This window comes from Marmota monax, unplaced genomic scaffold (genome assembly GCF_021218885.2).
Source record: "Marmota monax isolate L192 unplaced genomic scaffold, Marmota_monax_Labrador192_F-V1.1 WCK01_AAM20220418_F8-fsc00011, whole genome shotgun sequence".
Classification (NCBI taxonomy): domain Eukaryota; kingdom Metazoa; phylum Chordata; class Mammalia; order Rodentia; family Sciuridae; genus Marmota; species Marmota monax.
Genome location: NW_026693082.1, coordinates 5,202,629 through 5,217,127, shown reverse-complemented (window position 1 = coordinate 5,217,127; position 14,499 = coordinate 5,202,629). Strand labels below are relative to the sequence as shown.

The 14,499-nt window shown below is 35.2% G+C and overlaps 1 protein-coding gene across 3 annotated transcripts in view; it reads left to right on the top strand.

The window, feature by feature from the left end:
* The window catches only part of Katnal1 (katanin catalytic subunit A1 like 1), an 82,584-nt gene extending 68,519 nt beyond the window's left edge, over positions 1–14,065 (top strand). For all 3 annotated transcript variants that reach the window (XM_046454083.2, XM_046454082.2, XM_046454084.2), the window contains exons 10-11: positions 6,784–6,910; positions 8,176–14,065. In XM_046454083.2, the coding sequence (XP_046310039.1) occupies positions 6,784–6,910; positions 8,176–8,374 (326 nt within the window). In that variant the 3' untranslated portion in view covers positions 8,375–14,065. The remainder of the gene's footprint in view (positions 1–6,783; positions 6,911–8,175) is intronic.
* Positions 14,066–14,499: the final 434 nt, after the last annotated feature.

Genomic DNA, 14,499 nt, shown 5'->3' with positions numbered 1-14,499 from the left:
TTTTAGATTATCTGTTTCTCTTGTCTGTTTTTTAATTTTTTTGATTATGGGCTATATTTTTTAGCTTCCTTCTTTTTGGTGGTGGTGCTAGGGATTGAACCTAGGGCCCATGCATGTAAGGCAAGCACTCTGCCAAATGAGCTTTATCCTCATCCCATTTCTTAGCTCCTTAATGTGTCCAGTAATTTTTATTGTGTGCTCTATGTTATAGGGGGTCTGGGTTATATTGTTTTCATTTAAAGGGTGTTCTGGTATTCTGGTAGATACTCAGATTACAGACAGAGCTGCAAAAAATCTTATCTTAAAATTCTCTGCCATCTGTTGGCTAATACATGAAAACGTTGCCTCTTGTATTTCTCCTCATTTTGTAATTGTTTATCATAGGAGGGCAAGTCTAGTACAGGTATTCATGACTGAAAACAGACGCCTCACATAAGATTTTTTTTTTGTATACCAGGGATTGAACCCAGGGCCGCATACTGAGCCATATCGCCTCCCTCCCCTCTTCTCCACCTTTTTTTTTTTTTTTTGAGACAGGGTCTTATTAAGTTGCTTAGGGCCTTACTAAATTGCTGAAGCTGAGGCTGGCTTTGAACTTGTGATCCTTCTGCATCAGCCTCATGAGCTGCTGGGATTTTAGGCATGCTCCTCTGTGCCTGGCTCACTTATGAATTTTGAAACTTAATTTTTATAACATTTGTTGACAGACATCAAGGCCGTATAACATAGTTAGTAGATTTTTAGCTCCCATATTTTGTCTTATGATGTTTTTACACATCTTTTTTTTTTTTTTTTTTTTCGGTGCTGGGGATTGAACCCAGGGCCTTGTGCATGCAAGCACTCTACCAACTGAGCTATATCCCCAGCCCCTAATATCCTTATTACTTAAAAAGAAAACTTTTCTATTTCTTGAAATAGTTCTTAATTTACTGATTTAGCTCATAGAATAATATGCTTATTTAAAGCAGTAACAAAAATGATTAGATTTAGAAACCAAGATGTCCCAGGATACTGTATCTCCTAGAAGTAACTGCTTAATGTGCTTCTCTATTACATTAGTCACATGAATTTTGAAATTTGAGTGGTTTGTTCTCATTTCTGATTTTATGTTTCTTCTCTTTCTCCTCTTTTCCCTTTGTGCATCTTCCTTATTTTCTAAACAAAATGTATGCATGGTATCTGGTGTATATGAAATGAGTTTTAATTTTACTGCCATTATATAGTGATCATTAATAAAATACTAATAACCCGTGGGGGGATAAAAGTTTTATTACTTGAACTATTATATCTTTCAAGCTTTTGTACTTTGAACTTTAGCTTGATACAGTAAAGAGAAAAAATGTAATTAGAAAAATAGTTGATGACAGTACTTTTCTGAATTTCTGAGGCAAGCTTAAGTTTGGGAGGAAAGACATACTTTATGGTATAAATGTGGGAACTTGGTTTCCCTTGGAAATATAGAAAAAAATAAATTTGGCTGACAAGGGCTTTCCTCCCCTATGAAACAGCGATACCCATTATAGCTAATCACTTGGCTCATTGTAGGTCTGAAGCTTGTCTGCCTGATGACTGTGGAACACGCTTTCTCCTAAAGGCTCCCAAGCAATTATCATCATTAGAACTCTGCCCCTTCTAAATTTTTCTTTCATCTGTGTTAATCCATCAACAGGTGTTTATTTGGCTCATCGCTATCTGCAAGACATTTGTTCTAGGTACTGTGGAAATATGAATGTTGTGTAGTCCCTGTTAGAGAACCAACACTGGCCTTCGAAGGCAGGCACGGACTGAGCCTCGCTGTCATGAAGGCAATAGCGCGTGGAATGTGGGAGCTCTGCACAGTATTTTTAGAGTGGAGAATGACACTGAGGTGGTAAGGAAAGTATCAGTGTATCAGTTTCTCTTGCTCTTTAATGAACCAATCCAACACTTAGTGATTCAAGACAATACTGTGTTGTGCTCATGTGGAGTGGGGCACAGCAGGGCTGGCTGAGTCCCATGCTGCCTTGCATCACAGCTGAGACCTGGGATGCCTTGGCTGTGGCTTCATTCACCTGTTCTGGGGCCTCATGGGGCTGTCTTTCTGGAGCACTTAACCCCCATATTGCCTAGGCCCTTCCCTGTGATCAGCGGGTAGTCGGATTCCATCCCTGATGGTTCAGGACTCCAAAGGGGGCTGTTCTTTGAGATAAGTTGGAAGCTACATTGCATTTATGACCTAGCCTTAGAGGCTATGCAGCATCACCTCTGAAATATTGTGGGAAGAAGCCCGGCAGGATTCAAGGGGAGGAAACCAGGTAACCTTTGGGTGGGGACTAAGTGGTAAGGCTACGTTGTAGAAGTGAAGCCAGCCTGATATCCTTTGCAGCCATCTTGGTAAATACATTCTGTCATCCTCGACAGAAGGCAGAATGAGGGGCTTGGGTGGAACTCTAATGTCCTTACCTTAAGTCTCTTGTCACTTTCTACCGTACGTTTTATGCATATTTATTTAATTACATTTTGCTTTTAGATTAACCCCCTAAACTACTAAGGTATTATAGTATTTAGATTCTGAGTAATTCTAGCTTCCTGTCATATCAGGGCAAGAGTAATTTTATTTATTTACTTATTTTTACTGCAGGTTCACCCCTATGTGTCCTGTGTTTCTTCAGGTATCTCAGTATTCCATTGTTCATTTTCCACTTACCTTTTTTTCCATTCTGGAGCATACATCTTTCTTCTTCTGTGTCGTCGTTTATGGTGCTCCTATTTCCTGGGCTGTTCTCTCTTCCCTTCTACTTGGTACTAATTTTCAAAACCAACATTAAGACATACCTACTCCAGCAGCCCTTATCACCTTGGATTGTCTTCCTTTTGGACTTCCCTTCTCTTCCTTGTGTGTTTCATTAGTGTTGGTTTCCACAGAAGGGGTTCTGGGTTTTTGCAGTCTCCTTGTAGTCCTGGTTGTTGATTGACTGGTGGTGACAGCAGGGGTAGGGGAGTGAGCATTTATTGAGTGCTGACTGTGGTCCAGGCTTTACAAAAAATGTATTAACTCATCTAACCCTCATGAAAGTTTGATGAGGCAGATTCTGTTCTGATCTTTATTGTACAGATAAGGAAGCTGAGGTACTCAGGTTAAGTTTCCTACCTGAGGCAGCAGAACAGGCGTGTGAGCCAGTCTGGCCCTAGAACACACTCTCTCCCCTTCACCGAACTGCCTGTTGTGCTCAAGAGGAACTGTGGATATAAGGAATTGTGTGTGGTGCTTCTAATCTTGTTTGTTAGAATTTAGAATGTGCATTGACCTTGTTACATAGCATTGGCAATTCTTTTTTTTTTTTCAAGTGAAAAAAGAGAAAACTTTTTTTTTATTAGTTGCTCAAGACAATACAGTGATCTTGACATATCATACATTTGATTCAAATAGGGTATGAATTCTCATTTTTCCACATGTACAGATTGCAGGATCACATTGGTTATACATCCATGTGTACACATACAGCAATCCTAGGGTCAGTTGTATTCTGCCACAACTGGCAGTTCTTTACACTATTTTTAACACATTAATCCCTTGTTAAATCTTATTACAAGGTTATTAAATATCATTCAGTTTTACAGAGCTGATAAATCTTAGAATCTTCTAACAAATCACTGATACAGCTGCTATTAAAAGTTAATTGCCCCAAAGTCACAATTCTAGAGTAAAGGAGGATGCTTCCTACCATGCTTCAGAATTACCAGGTCATCTCTCAGGTGTGGGTTTATGTTCCAAAGTTCTTTTGAAATCAGCTTTCTGGAACTTCATTTACGTGTAAGAATACATTATATTAAACTTGGTGATTAGGTTCTTAGGCTCAAACAGAGTAATTTCCAAATGCAATGGTATTTGAATATTGGAACTAAGAAATTAAATAATATTCGTTCACCACTGTTCACTTGCTACATGTGGAACACTGAATAGTGACACTTTTTTGTTTAAAATTATGAGTTCTTATGTGGGCATCAGGAACACAGCACCTTTGTAGCAGTTGGTACATACTTTTGGAGCCTGAGAAGTTCAAGATCAAGGTGTCAGTAGAGCTGGTTCCATTCTGAGGCCTCTCTCCTCACCTGTCAGATTGCCACTTTCCTCAGATGTTTTCCTGTCGTCTTCTATCAAGTGTGTCTGTGTCCTAATCTCTTCTCATGAAGACACCAGTCATGGGCCCATATAACCTTCATAGCCCTTTAATGGCCCCTTTGTCAAATACAGTGATGTTCTGAAGAACTAAGGTTAGAACTTCAACTTATGAATTTGAGGGAGACAGAATTCAGCCCTTAATATCCATGTTGTGATTATACCACAATTTCTTCATTATGTTATTTGCTCAATGCTGTGATTGTTTTCCATTATAGATTATTATGAACGATCTAATATGAACTTTCTTTTACATGTATAGAAACGCCTGAGTTTCTTCAGGCCAGGATGGAGGGTTATGGCTTAGTAGTAAATTGCTAGGTCATATTGCCAACTGCAGCTTTAGTGGATAAATCCAATATGTTTTCCAATGTGGTGGTTCCACTTTACACTCTTACCAGGAGTATAGGAGAGTTCCTGTTTTTTCATATTTTTACAACACCTGATAAATTGCCATGCTTTTAAATTTTACCAGTCAGTTGGAGAGCAGTGTTATCTCATTGTGTTTTAAGTTGCATTACCTTAATTATTTAACAATTTGGCCATCTCTCTCTTTATATAATATGTCTGCTTGGATTTTGTGAGATATCTATTCAGATCTTCTACCTATATTTCTATTGGGTAGTGTGACTCTTATTGATTTGTAGAAGTTTTTTAAAACACTCTGGATATAAGTCCCTTGTTACTTATATATGTCATAAATACACTCTAGGCTGTCTGTCTTCACTATATTTAATACTGTCTTTTGAGGAATAGAAGTAATTTAAATGTGGCCAGTTTATTAGTCTTTTCCTTTCTATTCTGTTTTTGAATGTGTATCTTGAAAACATTAAGAATATTAAGATATTTTTCTAGAATTATCTTCTAAAATTCTGATCATTTCCTGTTGTATATTTAGAAGTAATGTATCAGCACTAATTTTTGTGTACAGTATGAGGTATAATACAATCTTCATTTTTTCCTATAGATAGTTGTTGTAGTGTTGTTAATTGAAAAGCCACTCCTAACCACTGCTGCCTGAACAACCTCTGTCCACAGTATGAGCTCTGATCTGCTTCTAGTCTTCCAATTCTATATCATTGATTATTTTGTCTATCTCTGAAGAATGTTATACGGGGCTGAGGTTGTGGCTTAGTGGTAGAGTGCTCACCTAGCATGCATGAGGCACTGGGTTTGAGCCTCAGCACCACATAAAAATAAAGATACTGTGTCCATCTAAAACTGAAATTTTTTTTTATAAAGAATGTTACACTGATTTGAATCCTGTTGCTTTGCAGTACATCTTATAAATTGATAGAGCAATTCTTCCTATCTTGCTATTTCTCTTCTGACAGTTGTTGGTTCTTTCCAGTTCCATAAACATTTTAGCATTTGCCTGTTTGGTTCCACAAACAGACCTTTCAGGATCTTTATTGGAATGCTTTGATTCCGTAAGATCAGTTGAAGAATTGTCAATGTCATGAAAGACAAAATAAACAAAAAATAAACATGGGGGAACTGTTTACATGAAAGAGGACTAATGAGACATGGTAACACAATATATGATAGTTTGTGAATATTACAAAAGCCTGGGGCAAATGGTAATATTTTACTTTGAATTGTGTTTTGGATGTTAGTAATATACCAGTGTTAAATTTCCTAATGAGGGTGATAATTATATGTATACCTTTGTTCTTTGGAGATACATGCTAAAGAATTTAAGGTGAAGTATAATCATACTATAGTTAGTTCTTAGTTCAAAAGGGTTGGGGAGAGGTGGGCAGTTAATGTTAACAATGGCAAATCCTGATGAAAGGTAGTAGTTTAGAATCTTTTCAAAATAAAAGTTCAAGAAAATTAAATTTTATTTATTATCTTAGGAAATAACATAGAGCCATATAAGTTCATTATGAATAATACTGTATTAAGCAAATGTGCCACTAAAAGCCATAGTGATATAGCAAACATGATTGGTTATTTAAAAAGTCATCTAGGTGTTGGGGAGTTATCATCTGCTCGGCAAGCACAGGTTCCTGTTTTCGACCTTCGGCACTGAAAAAAAGTTTTTGTTTGAGTTGACTCAATACACATTTAAGTTGCACAGGAATATCAAATGTCTCTGGGCTGTCTCATCATGTAAAAAAATGTAATAGTGAGCTTTTCATGAAAATTGCTTATTTCTAGTGTTTTTTTTTTTTTTTTTTTTTAATAAAACTACTGATGAAAGTTCTGGAATTTTTTTCCTGTATCATACTAAAAGGTGAACAGAATAATTTATAGGATTTATACTGCATACAGTCTAGTTTTGTAGATGTAGACCAAATATATTTTATTGGAAGCATTGCTAGTGCTGAAATACATTGATGTTTATGTTGTCATAGAAGATCTCAGATCCTTTGTTCTCATAACAGGTATCCTCACAGTTGATAAAGAAAATGGAGTTATGTTTCAGTTTTTAGTTATTGCAGCAAATGTGCACAGGTGACTGATTGCCTGAGTTATACAGTGAATTGGTGACACTGGTGGGCTCACAGTTCTTGACTCTGCTTTGCTTTTGTTTTTTCTTTTTCTAAACTAATATTTAACTTGTTGGGAAAATGATTTGTAAATTAAAACATCTCTAACAACTAAAAATGTTTTTCCAGCCAAAGGAAGAGCTGAGCTTCTGAAGATCAATCTTCGTGAAGTTGAGTTAGATCCTGATATTCAACTGGAAGATATAGCAGAGAAGATTGAGGGCTATTCTGGTGCTGATATAACTAATGTTTGCAGGTATTTTTTTTTTTTTAATGATCTGTTATCCTAGACATTAGTTACAGATTTTTCGGGAGAACTTGTCTTAAAGTCAGTGTAGTTAGCCATTAACTTAAAAGCAATTACCCATTTCTTTGAAGATTTTTCTTATTTGTGGGAAAAAAATTCTGTATAGCTTTATTGGTTATTGTTAGGTTAATGATTACATAACAATGTGGTCACTTATGGTTTTGGTCCTTTGATTTTTTTTTTAATTGTATAATCAACTTGATAATAATGACTTCAACGATCCACAGTCAATTTAGCTCTATGTTGGAGCCTAGCCCAATTAGTATAATGTAATATCATTTAGTTATGGTTGATATTATTAGGCCACATGTGGTGAACAAAAAAGTTGATCAATTTAAGCTATAGAACAAATATTAACCCATTTTTAAAATTTTTCTTTCAGTTTAGCAGCAAAATAATTTTTAGACAATTCACATCACTCAATTTTTTATTTCAGCTCTTATTTAACTGTACTTACACTGACTTCAAAGTAGCTTAAGTCTGAACATCTGTGTTTTTTTTTTTTTTCTGCTAGTGTTTTTCCTGTGTGCATCTAAGTTTAGTGACATACAGTAAGCTCACAATAGTTTTTTATTGTCAGTGTAGTAATGTTTGAAGTTTTGATTGGCTTGGCCTTCCTCTTAGGTGACTGTGAATTATCTGTTTCTTCCAAACTTTGTATTTCTTTGTAATTGGTCAAATAGAACTGCAAATAAGATTAGGAGATGCCAGAGTTGATACTGTTAGTTGCCCACAAATACTCCCTTGTAGAAAATTGTATCCACTCAATGTATATATTCATATTGTTATATATTCATATTCCAGAAAGAGGGGTTTCTCATTTTACCCCTTCTAACTAGGCTATAGACAAACTAGTATATATATGGCTTAAATTAATATTGTCCATATGTTCATTTCCAAGTGTGCAATTCAGTATTTCAAAATTTGGCTCCAGTTTCCTAAACTTCTTGGCTATTTTTGAAGTGTAGAATTCAATATTATCTGAGCTCAGCCTAGACTTCTGTGATTCATTAACTATACATTTTATGCTTTAAGACTTTTGTATGCTCTTTTAATCTCTTCTGAAACCTCAGGATGTCTCTGAAGCAGAAAGTTCTAAGTAGCATCATAAAAACATATAAAATAATCTTTTAAATGTTTTCCCACAACTTTGTAACAATTTGAAGTGTCCAAAACACAAAAATTACTGCTGACCGATTTTGGTATGTTTTTAGGGATGCTTCTTTAATGGCCATGAGGCGGCGTATCAATGGCTTAAGTCCAGAGGAGATCCGTGCACTTTCTAAGGAGGAACTTCAGATGCCTGTTACCAAAGGAGACTTTGAGTTGGCTCTTAAGAAAATTGCTAAGTCTGTCTCTGCTGCAGATTTGGAGAAGTATGAGAAATGGATGGTTGAATTTGGATCTGCTTGAGTTTTTGTCAGCTCTTTCATTTTCAGTGTATTTATTTATAAAATGTGAAGAAATTCCTGCAGTTTTTCAAGACAGGTTTGGAATTTTTCATTTGAGAAGTTCTCACTTAGAGGCAAAAAAGAAAACTAAAACCACAAAGTACTAAATGTGGTTTTGAACTAAGAAAAACTTGAATAGAGAATCTGATTGTCTCCCTTGCCTGGCCTTGTGCTGGTATTCCACGTACTCATGCATTGATATTCTGCACCCAAACCAGTATATCAGGGAGGCCAAAGAAAGTAGCAGTGTACTGTTTTAGAAACTTATTTACAAAAGATTTAGAAGGATGTTCCTTACTTGCATTTGTCTCTCTTTTTGTTTGTTTTTCAATTTATTGCTCTATGACTATGAGGGAGCTATATATATTGGCTTTTAACAACAAAACTGGGTTTGCAAATTCATTGTTATAAGAAAAATGATAGTAAGTTTTGGAGGAAATAAGGAATTTGCTAGTTTCAATCTTTAGATTTCAGTTCCTACTTAACTGTTAGAGTGTAACAGTTATAATTTTCACTCCTTCCTTCCCCATTGTTTCCTTTATTAGCTGTTTGATTATTTTTTTGAGCACTATCGAGAAATAACCTGTGCTCTGGGTTTTAATCGTTTTGCCAGGTGGTTTCTCTGGTCCATAGCATTTTTTGCTAATATCTCTTATAAGGAGTGCTTCTTCATTCTAGACTTCTGAGTTTGTTTTTGCTTTTCTTTCAACATGTTGAACCAGTTACAGCTAATATTTTTCTCAGCTCCAACACAATTTGATTTTTGTTGAATTCAATTTTAGTATTTAAGAAAATACTTTGACATTTTAAACAAACCCAGTCTGCATGGCTAATGCAAAACAAAATGTTTGTAGTTTTCCACACAGCTTGTTTAACAACACCATCATATGTAATGAATGATGTTTACTTGAAAAGTTTGAAATTCTTCCTTGTCTAGATGAAGAACTGGTACACAAAGTAAGATCAGGTTAGAAATCTGTCTGCTCATTCAGACCAGCAGGAATTAGATGGTAGATCAGAGCCAGGAAAGGCAAATGACACATATCTAATCACAAGTAGAGTATTCTGAGGGGTTAGGTCTTATAGTTAATTACATTTATTCTATTTGAATCATTAGACAATCTGTTTTAGTGATCAGGCTTTTTAAAATTGGTATTTGATGACATACTAAATTCTTGATTTTGAATAGCACCTACTGATTTAAAGCATATATTATATGGCTTGTAGACACAGGAGAAACTCTTAGTGTCTTGCTTAAAAGATTTAACTTTTTCCCATTAAGAACTCTAAATGCCTCATGTTCTTTTCAGATAACTTAAGTCTTCTTTTAAACTTCAGTATTTATCTGATGCAATAAATTTCCCTTTTTCCTCAGAGACACAGATAAGACTCTAAATCATAAGGCATCATGATTTTATTATAATTGGATTAATTCATCTTGAAAAACTGAAATGAAGTTGCCTTTTATTTATTAACTTTTATTTTATTTATTTATTTATTTATTTTTGAGATGGGCTTTCCCTGTGTTGCCCAGAATGGTCTCAAATCTCTGGGGTCAATTGAGCCTCCCACCTCAGCCTCCCAAGAATGTGGGACTAGAGGTATGCCCTGCTGCACCCGGCTCTAGTTGTAAACTTTCAAAATAAAGAAATAATCCCACCAAAATTATCTTGTGGACTATTGCCATTCAGTAGTGTATTTTTCCCCCTAAATTTTTTGGGATAATTGTTAAAACATAGTTATGTAATTAAAAAAACTTCTCTGTCACAATTTAATTGATTTGTAGACCTTTTCTAGGTTTTGTGTTACTTACCTCAGCGTGTATTTAATTGTTTTAATTCTTTAAGGATAATGACATAGCAATTGTGTTTCTTTTATTACCAGTTAAGCAGTATTTGGGACTCAAAACTTCCCAGAAGCTTATCTTGACTTAATTGAGTCATCTGTGCTTGTTTCCCTTGTTTCTCGTTTTGCTCTGTCAGTGGATGGTGAAGGCTTTGTATATCTAAGCCCCTTAAAAGATCACAAAGAGTCCCGCACGTGTTCTGTCCATTTTTTAGTATACACTGCCTTTATTGCAAGACAGTGTTTTGCCTTCCCTGGAATGAGAAAGAATTGCTTTGGTTTGCTTTTCTATGTTGTAAAAGCAGATGCATTATCAGAAGTATACATTTTAGTTCCTTTAATTCTGGAAACGTGAGTGTTCAGGGTTCTGTGGCACAATGATGTTAGGACTGCACTGGGTATAATTCTGCTTTTCAGATATATAATCAGATGGTCCCTTCATGGGCAGACGTGGATTGCTTGCTTGCTTGCTGTATACAGGGCAATGGGTGGGAGCTCTGACTTGCAAAGCGGGAACAGACAGTGAAGTTCTGACTTGTTGCTTTCTCTAATTACTCTGTGTAGCTTCTGCTTTCTGCTGAAATAAGAGTTTACCTCAACAATCTATATTTGAGAAAATAATATAAAAAAGTTCCCCCTCCCTCTTTTTTTGCTCTTTAATCAGTTTTACAATTAGAACTGATCCATTTGTTTCAACAATATAAACCTATTAAAGATCTGATGATTGTAATCTCACTTTTATCATTTTCTATACTATAATTACATGTGTAATTATGGTAAATGGGTACACGTTACATGTTTACTGTAATCATTTTGCTCCCACAATTCCTTTGATTTTAAAGGGAATTAATGTTGATCAAATATACCAGACAAATTGCTCTTCAGTGGCAGTTGTATCCTCTTAGTCACCCAAGTAGATAGCAGACAATAGTATCACAGCCTCTCCAGACACAATCTAGGCTCTGTCTGCTATCTCCCAAAATACTAAGACACTGTGGAATGGAATCACCCTGCAGGCCGGCTGTATAGCTAGGGCTTCATTTGAGCTCCTGAGATTGTGGTTTTTGTGATATGATTTTTGACTTGCAAATATTTCAAAAAATTGGCTGAAGTCTCGATTCAGAAAGTAGGCAAGCACTGATGAATCTAAAATGAACAGCCATACAGCTATATCAAGGAAAAATGTGTATATACAGGCCAAATTGACAATATATTTATCATTCTTTCACTTTACTCTGTGCAGCCCAACTATTGGACAAGAAATGATAGATACTCTTTAGAGAGCATGAGTTCATTTGGCTTCCTTTCTTGGAAGTAAGTTTCTGTGTATACTGAGGAGTCTGAGATGAGAATCACAAAACATTAAAACAGTAACTGTGTCATTGACACCGCTTGAGGTAACATAAAGGACTAGGCAGGTATTTCATGTATGGGTGTCTTTGACTCCTTCAGTATTGTCTAATAAGTTCTTGAGTCTTTTTTTGCATCATAGTTAATTTCTACTTTTCCTTTTATCTTATTAATAATAAATCACCTTAGAGGATCTCCTATATGTTAGGAATCAGTTAAGGGTATATGCTGGCTTTTTCCAAGAAAAGGTTATTTAACTTGTATGAGGAAAAAAATCATACTATTCTAACTTTTTTTGTGTCTTCATTTTGTTCTTTAACTGTTCTGTGTATTTTATACATACCACTTAATTTGTGATGCACATAATATTTATGTGAATCTAAGCATCTGTCACACAGAAAAAAGCAGGAACTATGGTTGGGAGAACATGTTAAAGGGATAAAAATGTTTTGCTCTCATTTCCACTAATAGTATTTGCATAAAGAGCTAAAAACTCTGTTGTAATTATTGTTAAGTTTACTTATTTATGCTTTTAAACTAGGTTTTTCATAGTTATTTATTTAATAATCTTGGACATTTACTTTTAATGTTGTTTCTGAATGTGGAAACTGTATTTAAAAAATCAAATCTGTGTAATAATAGATATGTTTATACATGTTCATGTGATTGACAATAATTTGAATTTTTATTAGGTTTTGGGCTCTGAACTCTAGCTTTGGTATTTCTAAATTTTAGATGCCTTGTTAATAAAACAGGGAAAATGTTAAAGTAATATAGAATTCTTTTTGTTTACTTTTCTCATTTATTGAGAAAATAAAAATAAAACCTGGATATATTGTTTTATCACAAGTAGTGTGTAGCTTTTATATACTTGGCACAACAAATAGGGAATTAGTATAGCAAAGTCTCCCTCTTATCAAAGGGCTTTCATTTGATATGTTCAAAACTATAAAATGCACTTTTACTTCACATTCTCTGAAATGAGTAAATATTGCCCTGGAGAAACCTGAGTCTTTGCATGTGTTATTCCCAGAGTCTACCTCAGGTCACTATGCTTGTTAGTTTTAGATATGAATCCAGTTCAGTTCTTCATCTATGCAGATTTGTTTCTTTAAGTACTCTCTTCCCTTGTCCTCTTGCCCTCTTATTATTAACTTTTTCATTTAAACACAAAATTTTCTTAAAAGCTGTCTTGTCTGTCTTCCTCTTGCAAAGCCATGTGTTCCCAAGTAGGCCTCTGTGGATTGTCTGCTCTTCCCCCTGTTGTCATGGCCACTTCATTATTTGGATGTATGTCATTCTTAGGAGAAGGTTCAAACACAGTGTACATCCTAGTTTCTCATAGCTTTGTAAACAGGGACATTAAAAATTTTGGAACTAATGTTCATGTGTCTAGTCTCTAAGAACCTAAATACTCTTTTTGAAAAACTCACAAAAGTGGACAATGTACATTCGTCAGGAGAAACTGCAGTGGGCGCTGTCTGGGTGCTCGCTGTGTGTTATGGTGGTTTGTAAGTGTCTTGTCAAGATTTTTGTTCCAGTGTTTGTCTCCCAGTATTTGACTAGTTTAAAGAAAAAGCGTTTTCTAAATTGCATTTATTAAACGTGTTTTTCTTCTCATTTTGTGCTGCTACTTTGCTAGTCTTGAGCTTAGTTGGGTTTGTGTGTAGGTTGTAATCCAGTAATAAATTTCTAGAGTGTTGGTTGTTTGTGTTTTGTTTTTTATGTTCAGTCACTGGGATGCTTCTTGCCACCAGTGGGAACAACAAACCCCGCTCACTAGTAAGATAGGACTTTTCCCAGATTTTTGTTCCTCATAAAATAACATATTGGTAACTTGACATTTTGTACTTGCAGTGCATTATACTAATAATTTCAAGGTTGGTACAGGTAAGAATTGTGGTTTTTCAGTTGATTCTGTTTTAATAAATACACTTGTCTTATTTGTGTAGCACCATTGCAAAAAGCATGTTCCATATGGTGGATTTTCCAGATGACTGAATCTTATTTTATGACTTCTGTCACTGTTGTTATTGTTAAAGTCCATAGTTTACTGTAGAGTTCCCTGTATCATACAGTGTTATGGATTTTGACAAAAAACAAAATGTCATTTATCCACCATTGTAGTATCATACAGGCTAGTTTTTTTTCCTTCTCTTCATTTTTCTTCCCTTCCCAAACCCTGGCAACCACTGATCTTTTTATTTCTCTAGTTTTCCCTTTTCCAGAGTGTCATGTAGCTGGAATCATACAGTATGCAGTCTTTTCAGGCTACTTGCTGTGAGTTACGCATAAAGCAAATATGCATTTAAGATTCCTCTATATCTCTTTATAGCTTGATAGCTCATTTCTTTTTAACACTGAATAATATTCCATTGTATAGATGTGCCACAGTTTGTTTATCCATTCACCTACGTTTATAGTTCCAGCAACTCTGAATAAAGTTGGTTTAAACATTCTTGTGCAGATTTTTTGTGTGTGCATAAGTTTTCAACTCCTCCGAGTAAATATCTCCAAGTGTGATTCCTGGAACATATGGTAAGAGTATTTTTACTTTTATAAAAACTACCTATCTTCCAAAGTGGCTGTACCATTTTGCATTCTCAGCAACAATGAATGAGAGTTCCTGTTACTCCACATCCTCACCAGCATTTGATGTCATTGATGTTTTGGATTTTGCCATTTTAATAGGTATGCAATAGTATCTCATTGTTGTTTAGATTTGCGCTTGCCTAATGATAGATGATGTTGATTATCTCTTAAGGCTTGTCAGTGTTTTAATTAGTTGTGATTGATACCTTGCTAAAATAGATGCAGCCTGAGTCATAAACTAAAGCATATGATTTTACCTTTTCCTTTGTTATCAGAGCATCAATCACGTGTTCTGTGCTG